The sequence below is a fragment of the Lissotriton vulgaris genome, chromosome 10 (assembly GCF_964263255.1).
Source record: "Lissotriton vulgaris chromosome 10, aLisVul1.2, whole genome shotgun sequence".
In the NCBI taxonomy this organism is placed as follows: domain Eukaryota; kingdom Metazoa; phylum Chordata; class Amphibia; order Caudata; family Salamandridae; genus Lissotriton; species Lissotriton vulgaris.
Window position 1 is genome coordinate 3802513 of NC_141698.1, and position 19536 is coordinate 3822048.

The 19536-nt window shown below is 45.9% G+C and overlaps 1 protein-coding gene across 1 annotated transcript in view; it reads right to left on the minus strand.

The window, feature by feature from the left end:
• LOC147684282 (testis-specific Y-encoded-like protein 4) overlaps positions 1 to 19536 on the minus strand; it is a 184704-nt gene that overhangs the window by 59131 nt on the left and 106037 nt on the right. The window contains exons 4-5 of the mRNA XM_086940149.1: positions 17433 to 17578; positions 6143 to 6228 (exon numbers count right to left, since the gene is read on the minus strand). Coding sequence (XP_086796275.1) covers positions 6143 to 6228; positions 17433 to 17578 — 232 coding nt within the window. The remainder of the gene's footprint in view (positions 1 to 6142; positions 6229 to 17432; positions 17579 to 19536) is intronic.

Below are 19536 nucleotides of genomic sequence, written 5' to 3' on the forward strand. Positions count from 1 at the left end.
GCTACTTGACAATGAACGTCGGCATCTCCCAGACGTCAAACCACTTCCTGACGTCTAAAGAATACCTAGTCTCTGCGTCGACCGACTCGGACAGTAATCTGCGCCAGTCGACGGCGGGTGAGTCTGCGACATTGATCTACTCTCTCAACATCGATCTTAGTCTCTTTTTCGAAGTCGAACCAGCACCTAATGACAAACAGGTGGGTGCCGTACTTTGCCTTGACTTCAATGTTCAACGTAGTATGACCCGCATTGGAGATGAAGACCTCTTTTTGGGTGTTTCTTGTCCACCAGTGGTTGGTGATAGGGCCCAGCTAGAAGACTGATCTTCTCCTCGCTCTTCAGGATTACACACAGACTGCATCTGCCCTGTTCCTCTGCACCCTGGAGGCAAATCTTCTCTATCATGTGAAGGTGAGCAGGAAAAGGTCTTGCAGTGTTGACAGTCTTCAGGAAGATTACTTGCTGGAAGACAAAATACTGGTACTATGAGGGTCTGTTTTGGTGTTCTTTTTCCTACAGAAAGGGCAATTATCGAATAAAGATGCCACTTTAAAGGACAAAACACCCCAAATTCTTGTCAGAGAATTGCACAAAATGCAAGGAAGAGTTGAAAGACGTTGAGTGAAGAGGTTTTTGATAAAATGCACAAGTGAATTTTGAAGAAAAAAAAAAGCCTTAAAAAGACAAAGTTCAGTGCTCCTAGGTCCTGTCAGCAGGTGCCGAAAAGAAGAACTGTGGTAACTGCCTCTAGCCAAGCATGATGGAGGTCCCTAGGGTCTTAAAGCCACAAGGTCTATTTTCCGCTCTTAAAATGGCAGCCTATACTACACTGTCCTATACTCCTTAATATCCAAGTTCTACCAAAAAAGGGTTTGTGAAAGACACTTGAAAACAAAAGCATTGTGCATCTCTATGCACTTAACAGTTCTCCTGATTTATCTACAGAATGATAAATGTGGCCATTGTAGCCTTACAAGCTGCAGAATATTTTCCTACAGGTTGCAGAATATTTTCTTTCTTAAGTGACTCTGCGGCCTTCACGAAGAAAGGCGAACATCTACCTACACATAAGAAAATATCTTTGATGAAGTGCTCTGGGGTCCCCGCACGTGGGCGGGGCTATTTAGTGCTTAGGACTATACATGGAAATCCCCTACGAGAGAGATAGGTTTATGGTGGCCAGAGTGTGTTGAAAGCACTTCTGATGAGTTGTGCTTTTGATAAGCCAGTTGTCTATGTAAAAGACATGTATATTTTGTGTATTGAGAAGTGAGACCTCTGGCCCTTAGTGTGGGACTTCCCATCTGAGATGTATATCACTCGAAGCTAGGAGTGGATACTGGAAAAAAGTAGTGTATTATTTTTTCTTAGGGTACACTTTTGTATAGATAGCTTGTAGTAATTATAATGTACAGTTTGTATATGTGATTTGTATATATTGTGTATGTTGTATTGTGATATATATTTTGTCATATGTGTTTTTTCCCTTTGTAAGCCACTCTTGCTGTTCCCGTATATGTTTATATGATATTTTGAATATGAATGTCTTCAAATATTTGGAGTCAGCCGGATAATTATTTCTTGGTTGTGATTAAAAGCTTGATTAATCCCTCAAGTACCATCTTCTATCTCTTCATCCTTGGATGTCCCTTGCTCAGGTACGGGAGGGTTATGTGGGCAGAACCCCATAACCTTTTTTCTACCATTGCCTGCGCAGGAGAGCAGCTACTACTGCAACACATTTGGTCAAGATCATGTGGCATTGTGACCCTGAAGGGAAGTACTTTGAATTTGAAATGCGGCCCGCTTATTACAAACCCGAGCTATCGGTGATGTCAGTTTGGTGGATCCTCCATAATAAGAGAGGCAGCAAAAGGAACCATAGTGCGAAGGTCTGCAAACACCCATGGCCTTGGCCGATTCATTATTTAAAAAAAAAAAAATTCTAAGAAGGTGTCAACCTCAGGACCAAATAGGTACTCTCTGTTAAAGGGGAGAGCCAAGAGATTTTGCTGTACTTCAGATTTAAAACCGTACACCCTAACCCTGGCACATCTCCGAAGGTGGACACTGGAAATTATGCCTCTACTAGCTGCAGTGTCAGCAGTATTGACGGCGCAGCGAATTGTAGTATTTGAAATTAGTTTGCCTTCTGAGGAAATTGTTATACCCGCTTCTTGTGCTCTTCTAGGAGCTGTTGGAGAAGCTCCTCCATCTAATTCCAGAGGGCTGTCCTATAGGGATAGGATGCCAATGGAGTTACCGATCCTACAGTGGTTGGCAGACTGTGCAGCTACACTCTAATCAGCAGCATTGATCTTTTTGCTCTATTTGGTGTGGGTGCCTCACTAGATGTCTGAGAGTTAGCTCGAGCGTTTTGGCAACCACCAATGAGCCTGCTGGACTATGTATATGGGGGCGGGGTCACTGGGTGACGCTCTATTTTTTGTTGACCTTGGGTGTGATGACCCATGACCTAACCGGGTCATTGAATAGGTCTGGTGCAGCATGCCTTTCAGCATCGGCAGATACTGTACTGAGCATTGCCTGAGGAGTGACTTTCCAATAAAAAATCATCCTCTAAAGATTCAGTATAAAGTTGGGACTTTGTGGAAGGCTGTAGCTCTGTTTATTAGGTTGTGGTAGGTATTAGCCTTGTCTGGCAGAGAGGGTTTTGTGGGATACAGATCCAGGTCTGTATCGGCAGGTGGTTCTGCATCGAAAGAGTCCCACGTGTCATCCTGTGGTGGGAGGTAAAACCCATCTGTCATATGAGAGTGTATGTAAAGTTTGAAGAGTATGGTCCGGGTTCCATAGGTGAAGGTGGTAGCGACTGTGTGTGGTGCACAGCAGGCATTGGTGGTGGGCTAATGTGCACTGGTCTTGTAGCTTTGTCTGCCTTCTTCCTCTGCGTTGGTGGTATTGGAACTTGCAAAGCTTCCTCAAATTAAATGGTATCTTGGCTGGCAGTGAACCAGATTGAGGTCTCATAATGATACCACTAGTATCCGGGTGTATCAATGTGTTTTTGTCTAGTCTATTTCCTCTTTAAGCTGTTTTAGCACTAGTTCCATTGACTTGCCGGATGGGTGCAATCTCTGTTCTAAAGTAGAAGGTTATGGTGCTGGCATTTTCGGTGCAGAGGGTTTCAGGTCCGAAGCTGGAATTTTCTGCGCTCAGGTGGAGCGGTATTTCAACGCAGAGAATCCTCGCTTCGAAAGCTGGCTCTACTCCAATGGTTCAATCAAGAGTGTGCAGCCCAAGCTGCTTTCTCAGCACCGAACTAACGCTGGGCGAGTCTGAAGCAGCTAGAAGTGCACACCATGGCCCAAAGGCGGTGGTGCCCCAACAATAGTCTTTTGGCCGGTCTGGGATAGGTAGGTGACTGTGGACTGATGTAGTGTTGGGTGGCGGTGGAGGGGGCACATCTTTACCTCGTGTGAGATCCTGCAACTCTAGTTCAGATATGAAGCTGCCCTAGTGGGAGATGTGCCCTTATCAGCAGCCAACACCTGGGCCTGAGTCTCCTCAAGGGTTTCTGGGTCTGAAAAGGTCTGGTGTATCTTCGATGGAAGGACATCTCCAGATATCGAGCTCTATGATCAAGCAGCGTCTTCTTCGGCCGAAAGAACTTGCAGATCTCCCAGGTAGCCTACTTGTGTCCAGGGGAGTTGCACAAGTTACTTTGTGAAGATCAGGGAGTGGAAACTTGGCGTGGCAGCGAGGGCACAAGCAGAATTGCATCCATTCCATCAGCGAGTGGACGTGGCGGTAATGTTTAAAATATGAAGTGCGCCTGCATGCAGGGGCCGCAGCCAACTAGAGCCGCCCCAACGAAGTTGACGTCTATTAATGGAAGAGGGAGACAGAAGAAAGCCGCGATCGAAAACCTCAACCATATAGTATGGAAAAGAAAATACAACTGTGTCCAGCCGGAGCAGAGGAGCAGACATCTGAAACAGATGGCAGAAGAAAACCTAAATATTGAGTCAATGACCATGCACATTAGCAGCAAGGGTAGGAGTCACACTACCTCGCGGCTTGAAAGACTTTCTTCGAAGATAAACTTGCACACTTCCGAGCACAAAACTAAATGGTAGGGTTATGGCTAAGCATAGACATCGAACAGCTCAGTTACAGTGGGCTACGGAATGGGGGGTGGGGGAAGAGTAGGAGAGCTAGCACTTCCCTTACATTGGTTCAAGTTGCTTCATATAAAACGATGTGCTACTAAACAAACACTGTGGTTGAAGCCTATGGCAATGTTAATATAGTTCACTGCCATTTTAAAATTACTGGGGATTCCAAGCACAACAGAATGATTCAAGCATATGAATGATCCAATGCTGGAGTTACTCTGTAGCAACTACTGGTGCAGGGCATTTTAACTGGATTCTTGCTGTTAAAGAGAGAAAAACAAGCATTGGCACAGCCAATAGGTCTCGCTATTCGACAATCCTTGATCATTTTGCATTCCCTACATGTCAAATGTATGTTAAAGGTACATAAAAATACCACATTACAAAAGCTAAACTCCATTGTCGATTTGTCGCCAATCTCCCAAAAAGCCAGGTCTAATGTTACTTTTTGTTCATGGACTCAGACGTGTTCTTGTAGGTTTTTTCTTCCTAATGTACTCGTAATTTAAAGTGTGTAAACTCTTCTGATGGATCAGACTAGATAAGCAATCAAACAGATAAAATTGTACGGGTCCCGCCTAGGGTCACACGACCTTTAAGTGCAGACGGTTGAAGTCGATAACATCTTCAATGTTTAAACATAGGTCGCCTGCTGTTCGTGGCTTTACCAAAACAGGACAGAGTAAAAGTACACCCATTCTTTTGACAACAGCATGATGCATGGCCCCAGGGAAAATACATTTTGTTGAGAGGAAAGCAGCAGTTCTTTCCCATGCTATTTCAGGGTAATTGCCGCATTACGCCATTCTTGCCCATGAATCCGGTGTCCCGTAAAAGCCCGACTCATTAAACGCACGTTCGTGCTATGCCATTCAAAGTCACCGCAAGAAATTGCCATCATATTTTTAAATCACGCATTTACAACAAAGCTACAGTCACTTTGCATTGACCTACTTTAGTGCAAACATACTGTAGGAATACACAAGCTACTAGCTAGAGCGCGCATTATTTTTTGTGCCGATTATGAATACATTTAAGCATTTTATTTGCATTTGAATAAGTAGATGTTTCATAAAATTCTAAACCTGCTTAACCCTTTCCATGCTCATGACGAGCTCAGCTCGTCATGATGCACAGTAGAGCTGTGCTGATGACGAGCTGAGCTCGTCATGGAAGTACCAAAATCACACTTTCCAGCACAGGAGGGGAAAATGCACAGCAGCGATGTGGTTAATATGATTTATGTATTTTGTTACAAACACAGGCAAACGTTTTGCTCTACTGTTTAGCTTCTCATCTCCTTTTCATCAGCTCAGGTTGTTAGCTAAAGTCTCAGAGGGAATCAGTTTTTAGGTCGTGGCCGCTTTGCTGTTCAGTGGCTGCGCGGCTCACAGATCAAAGAAGCCGCAAACTGACAAATGGTGCGCGCGCCCGGCGCACATGCACTGTCCCCGATACGCCTGCAGACTTTGGGAGCACTTTCAAAAGCCCCGTACTTGGGCAAGACCTAAAAACACCAAAGCAAAATAAACATTTCCCTTTCCAAATAATATATTTTTTATGTGTGTTCCGGGATCCTACATTTTGTAAATTATGGCAAAGATTTCATGCCAATATCTAAGGTACTGGAAACGTATGCCAACCACAGAGTTCAAATACAGGAAGATTCACGCTTGAAACACCCAAACACAAGGAAACCAGGGCTGATCCCGCTACATTTGATTTGTATACTTCATTTCACTTCAGTTTCCATTCACAGTGACAAAATTGATTGCCATCACCACATTTTTCAGTGTATATCAACCTGAGTAGAATGACTGGGGAGATTTAGTCCTGACAAATTCAAACCAGTGACCTGAAACTTACACAATGTCAGCAGCAATTACTTAACCCCAACATCTTGCCAGCAAAGACATTGAGAGTCATTATAAACCACATTATTTTGTGCTGTTAACAAGAAAGACCCAAGACTCTACTGTATATTTGCACAGGTGACTCACCTGTCTTCTTCACCATTCTCTCCACTGTCTCCCTCGCCCATCAAGTAGTACTGCAAGGGATTAGGCCAAAGATCTTCCTTGATTATCTAAAATAGTAGGGAAAAAACCTACTTTATCAAGATATATCCAAGCATAATCATGAAAAGAGAATGCAGGCTGGAATAGAGACTGCCATTAAAATATAAAGAAAACATGGCTGGTGTCGTGCAGCATCCATAGCATTAGAAGAACTAAACTCCCATTGCCAGGATCATTCCTATTTATAGTTTCAAAGGACAGACATATGCACTGCAGGAGAGCCGGATTTGTGATCTTTAAGTGATGAGGTAGCTGTTTTCACAGCAACACTAGTAGACCTTATAGGTGATAAAGCCACATCTATGGAGGAAATTCCGAAGGGACGGTTTTGAAGTTCTTCACCTTGACCCCAAGTCTTGCACATGGTGTGCTGTATTTTCAGTGTTTAACTCTCCCATCTGGAATCTTGTTCGCTTGTTATTTCAAGCTCAAGCACATACCTGCCCTATTTTGCACAAGTTTGGTTTTTGGATAGTTCAGTAAAAATCATACTGCAATCTAATTACCAGGATGTGTATCATGTCATTTTTGTCTGTCCGGCACTTATAGGTCTTAACCATTTACGTCTAAATACCATGTGTTTACAAATGGGTATCCTTACAGCCTCCGATTTTATTGAAGCAATGCTTAACCCTCCAAATGAAATGTTTTGTTTTAAATTATTTTAAATGTTTTCTGCCGTTATATATTGATAGATTGATATGTATTTTTCTATGGCATTTTGAGCAAAATGTTTCTATTGTTTTTTTACTGTTTGCTTGAATTATTATGTGGACCTCAATTGAGTTCCGTTATCATAAATAAATAAATTTGAAACTACTGCAATCTAAACTTGTACAAGATAAATAATCTGGTCAAGCCCACCTAATAGTTGGACTGAAGCAGTCGAAATGACTTCCAGATCATGTTGATTTCAAATTGAACCAGAGGAGGAGACTTCGTCTTAGGGCATTTGCCAAAGGGGAATGGCAATCAAAAAGTTTAAGTAATATTGTTCTTAGAGGAAGCGCCAACTCTGCAATGGTAGGACTTTAATGAATCTAGAATTAAATAATCCTTAACCAGCATGGATTAACATGGAGTTCAGATCCAGGAAAATTTTATTAATTAGGAGGTTTGATTAAAAAGAAAACAAGTTACTTACCTGTAACTTTAGTTCCCCAGTATTGGTAACTTTCATAGATTCCCATGCTTTGTATCATTCCCCGTCGTCGGAATGGGAGTCTTGGTAACAAAAATACCATAGCTGTAGGTACAAAAGACAAAGGAAAAAGGCCTAGGCCTCATTCCCTTTTGTAGCATATCACCCTCTTTGTGTAAAAGAGACCAAACTTTGGCATCAGCCAATCAGAAGTGCCTCACCCCTTAGAACCTTCCTGAAGGAACCTCAGAGCCTCAGATTTTCGTAGCCGTTGTGTACTTGGACACCATATCTGTTGTAGGCTGAGCTTTCCTCAGGGAGGCAGGTGGGCGCATGGAATCTATGAAAGTTACCAATACTGGGGAACTAAAGTTACAGGTAAGTAACTTGTTTTCTTACCCGAGTATTGGAACTTTCATAGATTCCCATGCTTTGTATCAGAGTAGCAAGCAGTTGGCAAGATAATCACATTTTGCATCATAAATTATAGCAATAGGCAACATGACAAAATACAAAATGTGAAAGACGGAAGGTGGGAAAGAAAGGAAAGCTCACCATCAGTAGAAGAGGTTCTTCAGGACAGCCAGTCCTACTGCTGCATCATCTTGTTGCAAGGATTCCAAGCAGTAATGCTTGGTAAAGGTGTGAACGCTGCTCCAGGTAGCAGGTCTGTAAATGTCTTTAATCTGCACCCCCGCGAAGAGGGCTGTTGAAGAAGCCACGGATCTTGTGGAATGTGCACGGATCTTTCCAGTTATAGGTTTTCCTGCAGCCTTGTGACAATGTAGAATGGCACTTGTGATCCATCTAGAAACACCCTGTTTGGATAGCGGAAGGCCCTTACTAGGACCCCCGAAGGCTACAAATAGTCGAGAAGATTTTCAAAAACCTTTAGTACGTTCCAAATAGAATTTCAAGCATCGCTGCACATCCAACGAATGCAATGCTTTCTCTGCTGGCGTAGAAGGTTGAGGTAAGAACGCCTTCAGAATGACCGGTTCATTCAAGTGGAAATCCGAGGGAACCTTAGGCACGAACCTAGGATTAGTTCTCATGATCACAGTGTTTCTTTTGAATTGAACGAAAGGTTCTTGGATGGTTAAAGCCTGTAATTCTCCAACACGCCTAGCCGACGTGAGAGCAAGGAGAGCCAATTTCCACGAAATATATATTTCATGTCAGAACGATGGATTGGTTCAAATGGACCCTTCATGAGTTGAGAAAGGACGAGATTTAAATGCCATGTAGGAGGGGGCGGTCGCACTGGTGGATAGACCTTGAACAAGCCCTTAAGAAATTACTTGATAATCCTGGAAGACCACAAGGAAGGACCGGATTCTGTCCTTCTGAATCTTGACAGAGCAGCCAAATGGACCTTAATTGATGAATGGGCTAGTCCCGACAGCCAAGGACAGCAGATAAGGTAAGATCTGATGAGGTCTGGAATTGAAAGGATCAATGCTTTCTTACACCAGCAACAAAATCTTTCCACTTAAGGCGGTAAGTCCTGTTCGTTGAAGGAGCTCTTGCCTGGGACAGAACCTCCTTAACCTCTCTTGATAAGGGCAGGTTCATAGACTCTCGCTGCTCAGGAGCCCTGCAGTCAGGTGTAACGACTGTGGATCTGGGTGCCAAATTTGTCCGTCGGACATTGTGAGAAGATCCGGCAGAATCCTCAAAGGAACCGGAGGAGCTATTGACAACAGATGGAGCTCCGTGTACCAGAACTGCCTCGGCCAAGCCGGGGCTATTAGGATCATCCTGCACGGCTCCACCTTAATTTTCCTGATAAGTCGTGGTATCAGAGGAATGGGAGGAAAAGCGTAGACAAATGTCCTCGACCATGCTATCGAAAACGCACTTCCCAGTGAACCTTGAGTGGTGAAGCCTGCTTGCGTAAGACCAGCATTTTTTGTAGGTCGGAGTGGCAAAGAGATCGATCCCCGGTCTGCCCCACTGGCTGAAGATCTCTTCCAAAACTGTCTGATTCAATTCCCACTCGTGGCTGACTGAGGATAACCTGCTCAGCCTGTCGGCGTTTTCGTTTAGGATCCCTGGCAAGTGTTCTGCCTTCAGTGATATCCTCTGAAGGATCGCCCATTCCCAGATCTGTTGAGCTTCTTGCGACTAAGGACGAGATCTGGCTCCTCCTTCCTTGTTCACATAGTGCATGGCCGTGGTGTTGTCCGTCCTGATCAGCACTTGCAAACCTTCTAGGCGAGGAAGAAAAGCTTGCAGAGCCAGTCTTATCGCCTTGAGTTCTAAAAGGTTGATGTGGAGATATTTCTCCTGGGGCGACCAATGCCCGCTGACATGTAGGTCTTGCATCACTGCTCCCCAACCCTCCGACGACGCGTCCGTTGTCACTACATGTGGGGACGGGTCGCTTACGAAGGATAGACCTTGGGACAAGTTGTTTTGATCTGTCCACCACCGGAAGACCGGGTGGAGGCGTCGCCCTGATCGCCCGCAGAGAACGTCTTTCAACCCCTAGTCTTCTCCTCCATCAGCACTTCTGACTTCTTAGTTGTCCGTTCACTCTCCTTTAGTACTCCGCTAACCTGTGTTCTTGTGTACCGCCCTCCCTCAACTCCTCACCTCTTTCTCCCCAGCTTCCTAGACCTAGTGGCTACCCTAGCAGTTAACAACTCTTCTATTCTGATTATCGGCGATTTCAACTTTTGGCCTTCAGATCCGGCTGAATGCATCTCATCGAAAGAGTTTTCTGAGACCATCCGTTCCCTTAATTTTGCTCCCTCCGTTCATGCTCCAACACACCTCCATGGTCACACTCTTGATCAGATCTGGTCCCTCAACTGCCCAGTTTCCTCACTGTCCATTTCCCCTTGCACCTGGTCCGACCACTTTCTCATTTCATTTTCCCAACTCCTTAGCCCTGCTCTCAAGCACTCTCTCCCAAAAAACACCTGGGCGCGCTCCTGGAACTGCGTGGATATAGCCTCTCTGTGTACCACACTTTCTGTCTCCTGCCCGGTTTTCCATGGTCTGTCGTCCTCCGGTCAAGCAGACTCCATCAACTCATGGCTCCCCTCAGGCTTCGACTCAGTCGCCCCCTTAAAGCGGGTGCCATCCAGGCGCACCAATGATGCAAATCGCTGGTTTAATAAGGAACTCAAGGCTCTTAAACTTAAAGTCCGCCGTGCGGAACACTCCTGGAGGCGACACTATTGCCCAAATCTTAGGAACCAGTATACTTCCCTACTGACCTGTTATAAAAAATCTATTTTAGACACCAAAAAGGCCTACTTTTCCTCCAAAATCTTATCAGCCGAAAACCAGCCTAGAGAAATCTTTGCCATTGTGCACGACCTCGCATATTCTGACCGGGTCACCCTCAAACCCTCTCCCTCCCAGCACTTATGTGATTCTCTCAATTCTTTTTTTTCTAGATAAAATCTCCAAACATAAAAGCTAACATTCTCCCCCCCACCCCTTCCTTTGTTGACCCTCAGTTTCCCCCAGCTGTAGCACATCTCGACTCTTTCCCGCTTCTTACTGAAGAATCTTTTCTTGCCCTTTTACCTTTGGTCAAGTCGGGTTCGCCTCTAGACCCCTGTCCCGCTCACATCCTCAAATAGATCTTTTTCGCTTGTGCATCGCCCCCTCTCTCCCTTCTCAACAGCTCACTGTCACAGGGCATAGTTATTCCACCTCTCAAATCAGCCATCATTTTGCCCATCCTCAAAAAGCCTGGCGCTGATCCTTCAGCTCCGATCAACTACCGCCCCATTTCACTCCTGCCATTCTTGGCGAAGGTTCTGGAGCGCCATGTAACAAGCACGCTCAGTGCCTTCTTAGAGGAGAACAGGATATTAGCCTCCCGACAGGCTGGGTTCCGCCCGCACACTCCACGGAATCCGTAGTGCTATCGGTCCTTGACAACCTCAGAGAGGGCATGGACACCAACCACCCCCAGGCCCTGGTTCTCCTTGATCGCTCCGCCGCCTTTGACACGGTTGACCATGCCATCTTACTTTCCCGTGTCAGAGCGGCGGGGATCGGAGGCTCTGCCTTGGTCTGGCTGTCCTCCTTTCTGAGAGACCGCACCCAGGCGGTGCGCTTGGGCGATTTCTCGGCGGACTTCCGTGCGGTCCAATGTGGGGTCCCACAGGGCTAGTCTCTCTCTCCCCTGCTATTTAATTTGTATATTGCCCCTCTTATTCTTGCCCTTCAACAGCAGGAGGTCTCCGTCTACAACTATGCGGATGACCTCCAGCTTATTTTTTCTTTATCCGCATCCCCGGAGTCCATGTCCAATTTTCAGGCTACCATGACGTTCATCCAGGACTGTATGAATTTCAACCACCTGAAATTAAACCCCGACAAAACGGAGTTGGTGTTGACAGGTGGTCCCTCCAGTCCTTGGTCTTTTCTCTTTTGGCCCCCCTCCCTAGGTCCTCCCCCCACTCAGTCTCCCTCTGTAAAAACACTTGGTTTCAAATTGAATGATCAACTCTCCCTTCACTCCAAAGTCAGCTCGGTGGTGTCTTTGGCTTTTCTTTCTCTCCGCACCATCCGCACAGTCTCCAGTTTTTTTTCATTTTCGGCCCTAAAACTCATAGTACTGGCGATGGTTATCTCCCGCCTGGACTACGGCAACGCCCTTTACTGTAGCATGCCCGCCTACAGCGTGCGACGACTTCAACTAGTCCAGAACCAGGCGGCCCGCCTTGTATTCAACCTCTCCAAATCCCATTACGTCACTCCCCTCCTCAAGTGCCTACACTGGCTCACCATTCGTGAACGTGCCCTGTTTGAACTGGGTTGCATTACCTTCAATGCCCGTTCCGGCTCAGCTCCTGCTTTCATCTCCTCAGAAATCCAATCCTATGCCCCGTCTAGGGAGCTACGTTCATCTGCCCAACAACTGCTCGTAGTTCCTCGATTCAAACGGAAAAAATGGGGAGGTTCCAAATTCTCTACACTTGCACCTGCATTTTGGAATTCACTCCCGGCTCACCTTAGGTCCGGTGTCCAGTACACTCTTTTCCGTAAGGCACTGAAGACTTTCCTTTTCACACAAGCCTTCTCCCCATAACCTCCTTCCCTGTCTTTCCGCCCTTCCTATCCCTCAGGACCCCAGTACCTCATAGCGCCAAGAAACCATCAGGTGTATCCCGCGCTTAAGAAATATTTTAAACTCAAACTCAAGGTCGCGTCTTTCATCCTCGGAGTGACTATGTCCTCGAATGAACCGTGGACCTGTTGCCACTGATTGTCCAGTTCTTCCTGCAGAGGACACATTTTGAGTCTGCAATGGGGAATCAGTGGAATGCACGATGAAATCACCCCCAGTAGGGATTTGTATCGGCATACAGAAAGACACCTTCTTGCCCGTAAGTTCCGAGCCAAGGTCTGTAATTTTTCCCTCCTTTCCAGAGTAGGGAAGGCTCGAGAGGTTTGAACCCAAGAGGGCCCCCAGGAAGCGAGCCTTTGACGGGACCAGAGAGGACTTCTCGTTGTTCAGAGTGAGGCCTAGATTCTGGAACAGATTCGTACAAGCTTGAACAGCCTCTAGCGCTGCCTCCCTGGACGGAGCCTTCAGCAACCAGTCGTCCAGGTAGGGGAAGACTTGGAAATGGTTCCTTCGCAGGAAAGCTGCTACTGACGCCAGCACCTTTGTAAAAATTCTCGGGGCTGAGCGGAGTCCAAAGGGTAAAACCCTAAATTGAAAATGGCTGTTGTCTACTGTGAATCTCAGAAACCTTTTGTGTGCTGGGTGAATCGGAACATGGAAATACGCATCCTCGAGATCGAGCGTGGCCATGAAAATCTCCCGGATTGATGAGTTTCAAGATGTCCTGGAGAGAGACCATCCGGAAAGAAAGGGAGATGAGATAGGCGTTTCGCTCCCTGAGGTCTAAAATGGGGCGCCATTTTTCTTGCGTTTTTCTCACCAGGAAGAACCTAGAATAAAATCCCTGTCCCCTTTGGTTTGAGGGAACCGGCTCCATCGCTCCCTTCCGGAGCATTTGTTGGACTTCGAGCCGCAGGAGACGCTGGTGTTTCGATGGAATGGCTGCCGGGGGCTTGGGTGGAGGGACTTGCGTGAATTCCAAAGTATGCCCTTTCCGAATGATGTTGAGCACCCAACGGTCCGATGTTATTTTGGACCAGTTCTGAAGGTATTTGGTGACCCTGCCTCCAACTGATGATTACTTGAAGCAGGGTCCAGTAGGAAGAGCCAGGAGGCCGATATTGGCGCTTGGACGAGTCCGTCCTCGTCCAGCCTGTTTTCCCTTGTTGTAAGGTCTGGAGTATTTCGTCGACTGGCCCTGACGCTGTTGATAGGGCTGCCGGTATTGTTGGGAACCCGAGCCCGCGGAGGAGTAGCGCTGTTGTGTGTAGGACCCTCTATAGGTACCACCTCTGCCTCCTTTAAAGGGAGACTTGCAGTATTGAAGGGTCCCTAAGGACCTGGCAGTCTCCGTATCCTTAATTTCTTGAAGGGTATCATCGATGACTTTCCCAAACAATGCCTCACCATCAAAAGGCAGATCAAGGACCTTGTTCTGGATCTCAGGCCGGAACCAAGTTGCTTTGAGCCATCCTTGGCGGCGGACTGCCGCCCCAGCTAGGGATCGAAACAAAGTGGTTGCAATATCCATTGCACAATCAATGATTTCCATTGAAGTCGCTTCTCCCTCCTGCAGGATCTTCTTTGCCTCAGATGTAGACTCCGGAGGCAGCTGGTCAATGTACGGGGCGATATCGCACCAAAGCTGGCGGTCATATCTCCCCAAGATCGCCAGAGCATTAGCGGCCCTTACTAGTAAACTCGTCATGGAAGAGAACCTCTTCCCCACATTGTCCAATCTCCACCCTTCTTTGTCCGGTGGAGCTGTTAAGGGAGAAGAGGGGGTTACAGGATTTTCTCTCTGCAGCCTGCGAGATTACAGAATCTGGTCTTGGATGACCTGTCAAGGCTGCAGGACCCCCATCAGGTGCCTTATATTTCTTGTCCAGACGCAGTGGCACAGGGACCACCGTCGCCGAGTTCTTCATGGCCTTAAGGCCCTCTTTCCACAAATTATCCACAATAGGGATGGACCTTGTCGATTTTCTTAAAGGCTCCTTGAAATCGTATAGAAAACAATCACTGGTAACCTTAGGCATGGCCAATTTGAATCTGCCCGTCGCTCTCTCCATCAACTGATGAAAACCCCCGATGTCTGCTGGCGGGGAATCAGCTGGTTCTGGGACTGGTGAAGCAGGATTCTCAATGACCTATTCATCATAGTCAGTATTCGGAGCAGAGTCATGATCTGACTGCTGGTCCTCATCCGAGGAATCATGGACGTCTTGCAGCCCGGAAGAATCTTGTAGGAAGGATGTCTGAGGCGGAGGTGAAACTTGAGCCTCTAAAGATGGTGTTACTGGTGAGGGCGAAAATACTGCCGGTGTAGCTGATGCTGCCGGGACATGAAGTGGCCTATTCGCCCTAGATTTATAGTCTTGCAGCATGTTATGCAAATCTTGGAGAAATGAAGATGGCACCGTCACCATATCCTGGCCCGAATGATGTTGCGACTGGGCCATCTGATGATAACCACTCTCCTCTTGGATGTATTCACCCTCAGAGTCCGTCTCCTGGCACTTGACCAGAAGTTGGGAGGGACTATTGGCATAACTGAAAGCGTCCTGGTCGTCATCCTCCGACTCTCCTTCCTTCAATAGCATAGTTGGCAGAAGGGGGGATACACTCCTCGGAGAAGTCATCTCCGGCGTGATTCTCGTCACAGAAATGGTAATCCTTTTCTCAGAGGATAATATAGTCGACGGTTGTACATGCGTCAACGAGATCGGGGTCGAAGTAGTCGGAGGAAACTGGGCACACCAGCAGTCGTCATTGTCAGCGTCGTCGATGAGACTGTCGTCGGCACCATCGTCAAAATCTTCGTCGTCGGCGCCTTCTCCGTCAACGCTGACAAACCTGCCGTAGACGGTACCTTCGTCGACAAAACTCTCGTCGACGCCAGTCGACGATAACCATGTCGAATCAGATTTTTTCATCGACGGAACCTCTGTCGTCAACTTAGTCGAGGATTTAGAGCTCCTCAGAAGGTTTTTTGAAGGCTGTGGAAGTCTTCTCACCTTTTGAAGGAGTCACAGGACCCACTTTCTCCTTTTCACTTCTGTGAGGAGATTTGCTGGGACCCTGGCTCTCAGACTCACTGGGGGTCTTTTTAGAGGCCTTAGAAGGTCTTTCCATAGAAGGGGAAGGAGAACCCCTACCCCTCGTCACTGACCTTGATGAAGACATCGACGCTGCATCCTCACGGTCACTAGACACAGTATCTTTTCTGGACTTCAGCTTCTGGAGCCATGTCAAGAGTCTACCCTCACGGTCCCGGAGGGTCTTGGTTGAGAAGGTGCGACAGATCTTACAGTCAGCAGCTTGGTGGTCAGGATAGAGGCAATAGATGCAGTCCTTGTGCCTATCCTCCACAAAAAGCCTTTTCTTGCCACAGGTGGAACAAGGCTTGAAAAGGTTTTTCTTCTCCATTTTACTCATCCTGGAAGGTAGTCAGTAATCCTGAAGAGAATCTAAAAGATTCTGAAGAAAATATCCAAAGTAAATCCTTAGAAAAGTAGAAGTTGAGCAGAGCTCACAGGAGACTCCCTAAGCACAATGTGCAGTAGAAAATTTGAGGCTCTGAGGTTCTTTCAGGAAGGTTCTAAGGGGTGAGGCACTTCTGATTGGCTGATGCCAAAGTTTGGTCTCTTTTACACAATGAGGGTGATATGCTACAAAAGGGAATGAGGCCAAGGCCTTTTTCCTATGTCTTTTGTACCTACAGCTATGGTATTTTTGTTACCGAGACTCCCATTCCGACGACGGGGAATGATACAAAGCATGGGAATCTATGAAAGTTCCAATACTGGGGTAAAAACTATTTAACTTTTTACGATTCCCCATGAAAGACGCCACTGACTTAGAGAACCTTGAATCAGGAGACCGTTAATCTAAATTCATTTATTCATCGCACCCCATACATTATCCTAGAAGAAGATAAATAATTGAGCTGTCATCAACTGCAGAAGGGTCACAAGGCTGTATCCATACATTCACCATCAAGCTTCTGCCTGAATGTAAATTGTTCATGAAAGAAATCATAACTACCTTTAATCTTAGTTGAATCTTCATTATTGTCATAAGCACTGAATTATCCCACCCATGCGCAGGGTCCCAGAACTTTTTTCCTTTGTTAACAAAGTACATATAAACATTTTTCACAAACTTGAGACATTAGATAAGTTAGCCTAATAGGCTGAGGAACCCATGCTACTCCACCAGTATCCCATCATGCCTTGCAGGTGGCAACTAAGCCAGTCTTTTTACAAAGTTGACTGATTATGTTAGAACTGATTTTAATTCCATTTGCCTTTTCTGAGGAGCAGGAAGGGTTGCTTAAGACAATGAAGATTCCCCTGAAGAAGAACCAGGTCCATAGGTGAGTAAATAGTCCTTCTCCTACAGGGGATCCTCATTATTGGTCATAAGCACTGAAGAGAATAGGAAGCCCATCCCTAAAAAATAAAGGAAAGAGCCAATGGAAAAGATTCGGCAGATGTTTGTCATAATTTGCAAGAGACTTTTCTGTATTTGGAGTACATTTTAATTTTTGAAATGGATGGAATTTGCAACACATGCTGCTATATAGGCTAAAAACAATTCTGCACTATATAACATATTCTGGCCTATCCCCAGTTAGGCTAAGATTCAACACAAATGTTAAAGTGGAAGAAGTGCTACGGGATCCACCACACATCGGGGGGAGGGACTAATCAGCGCTGATCATCAATGGCGAGACACTGAAAGAGGACTAGGACATTCATCCAATGTGATGAGTAACTTGTAATGTCCGTGCGTCTAGCGAGGGTCTCTTCTGGAGGATCGGTACACGGATATGCTCATACAGCAATCAAAGAGCCACACTCTGCTGAATCAAAATGCTTGGAAACAAATATGAAGAACATTGTGAAGGAACAGAACAGACCTGGAAAGAAAGGCGGTGGAGCAGAAATTGAGTTCAGAAACATATCTACCTCAGCAATTCGATCTGCTGCAGGGAAGCTGTGATCCGAGAACCAAGTGAAGAAACTCCGACCAGATGGACCAGACTTCCTGGTTTGTCCTGTAGGATCCTGCCCCCTCCACCAGCGGATGGGTGTAGAATGGGATACTAGTCTTCCTGCAGGACAAGAAAAGGAATGACATTACCAAACAAAGGTACAAGTCTCATTGTTACTAGCCATTCATCAGCATTTTGCCGACCTCTTCTACACGGACAGCCCCCACTGAGTAAACAGAAAAGGACCTCACTTTCCAGGGACCCTTCTTTCAACAGTTGGAGACTATCTGGCAGCAGAGAAAAGAAAGGGTCTCACTGATTTCAAACGGAATTTCCCCTCGGCTCCTTCCTTATTTGCAGATAAAGGAGGGAAATGCTACTTACCCAGTAATCATCTGCTCGTGGCATGCAGTGCTGTAGATTCACATGCAGTGCATAATCTTGCCATCTTGTTATGGGCTCCGAATTGTGCAAGTTATTTTTTTCTTCTAAGAAAGTCTTGAGTCACTATGTATTGCGGCGAAACATCTTGCTCGTAAAGCGCTTGGTCATCAAGTCCATTATTAGATTTTTTTCCCACATGGCATGAGAGGATGAAATGTGAATTGAAGTGCAGTATAGAGAGATGTCCATGCAAATAGTAAAGTAAAAAGTACTAAATTTGGGTCTAGACGGTGGAGCCCCTCTTACTCTTTCGAGGAATGTGGAGGCAGAAGAAGTGTGCAAAGTGATTGTCTGCCCGATGTGAAAAGCAGTGACAACCTTTGGCAGAAAATATGGACGAATCCTTAGAACAACTTTGTCCGGATGGAAAGAGAGAAAAGGAGGTTTATAAGAAAGAGCCTGGAGCTCACTCACTCTTCTGGCAGAGGTGTGGCAACCAGGAAAGCAGTCTTTAGAGTGAGGAGACTAAGAGGGCAATTGTGAAGTGGCTCAAAAGGAGCACACGTCAAATATGTCAGAACCAGGTTCAAGTCCCACTGAGGCATTACAAAAGGAACAGGGGGGAAAAGAAGAGTAATAACAATAGTTACTTACCTGTAAACTGTGGTTCTCCAGTATTGGTGTCTTTCATAGATTCACATGCTTGAATAATTCCCCATCGTCGAAGTCCCACGGTACATAAAATAGTAAGAAACATATATACATATATAGATAGATATACACATAAGTATATAAATAGATATCTAAAAGAAATAAAACCTTAAAGTACCATAGAACAACATTAGCGCAAAGAAAGCATTGAGGGAGAGTTCACTTTAGTAACATAACCATGTCATTATAATAGTCCACATTCCAGCCAATCGGGCTGTAACACCCTTTAGAACCTTCTCAGAAGCTCAAGCCCTCAGATTTTTTCGTAGCACAACAGTGACCAAAGAGTGCAGGAGGAGAAGAGAGCCTCTGAGGGGAGGAAGGGTGGGTCGCATGTGAATCTATGAAAGACACCAATACTGGAGAACCACAGTTTACAAGTAACTATTGTTCTTCTCCAGCATTAGGGGTGTATTTCATAGATTCACATGCTTGAATAAGAATAGAAAGCATCAAACCATAATACGAGCCATAAAAGGCAAAAATAAAGAGCAACCATATCAATACACATTTGCAACATGTACATGAATGCACAAGAAAACCTTTTATGACAGGAGGCGGGAAGCAACAGAGGCTTACCTTTATTAGAAGAGATTTCGCAGCATCGCTTGACCCACAGCAGTATCCGCTGCATTAGCTGTCTCCAGACAATAGTGCCTCCTGAACGTGTGCCTGCTGGACCACGTTGCCGCCCTGCAGATCTGATGTGGAAGCACTCCAGCATATAGGGCAGTAGAGGATGCTACTGCTCTTGTCGAGTGTGCTCGCACCGGAGCAGAAAGAGGCTTGCCAGCCCATTGATGGCAGTAGGATATGGCAGAAGAAATCCAAAGAGTGATGGTCTGTTTAGTGATTGGATGTCCTTTGCGAATCCGTCCATAAGCCACAAAGAGCTGGTCTGACCTTTGAAAGGCAGCAGTGCGTTGGATGTAGAGTTTGAGGCATTGTTTCGAGTCCAGGGAATTAAGAGTACAGTCAGCAGG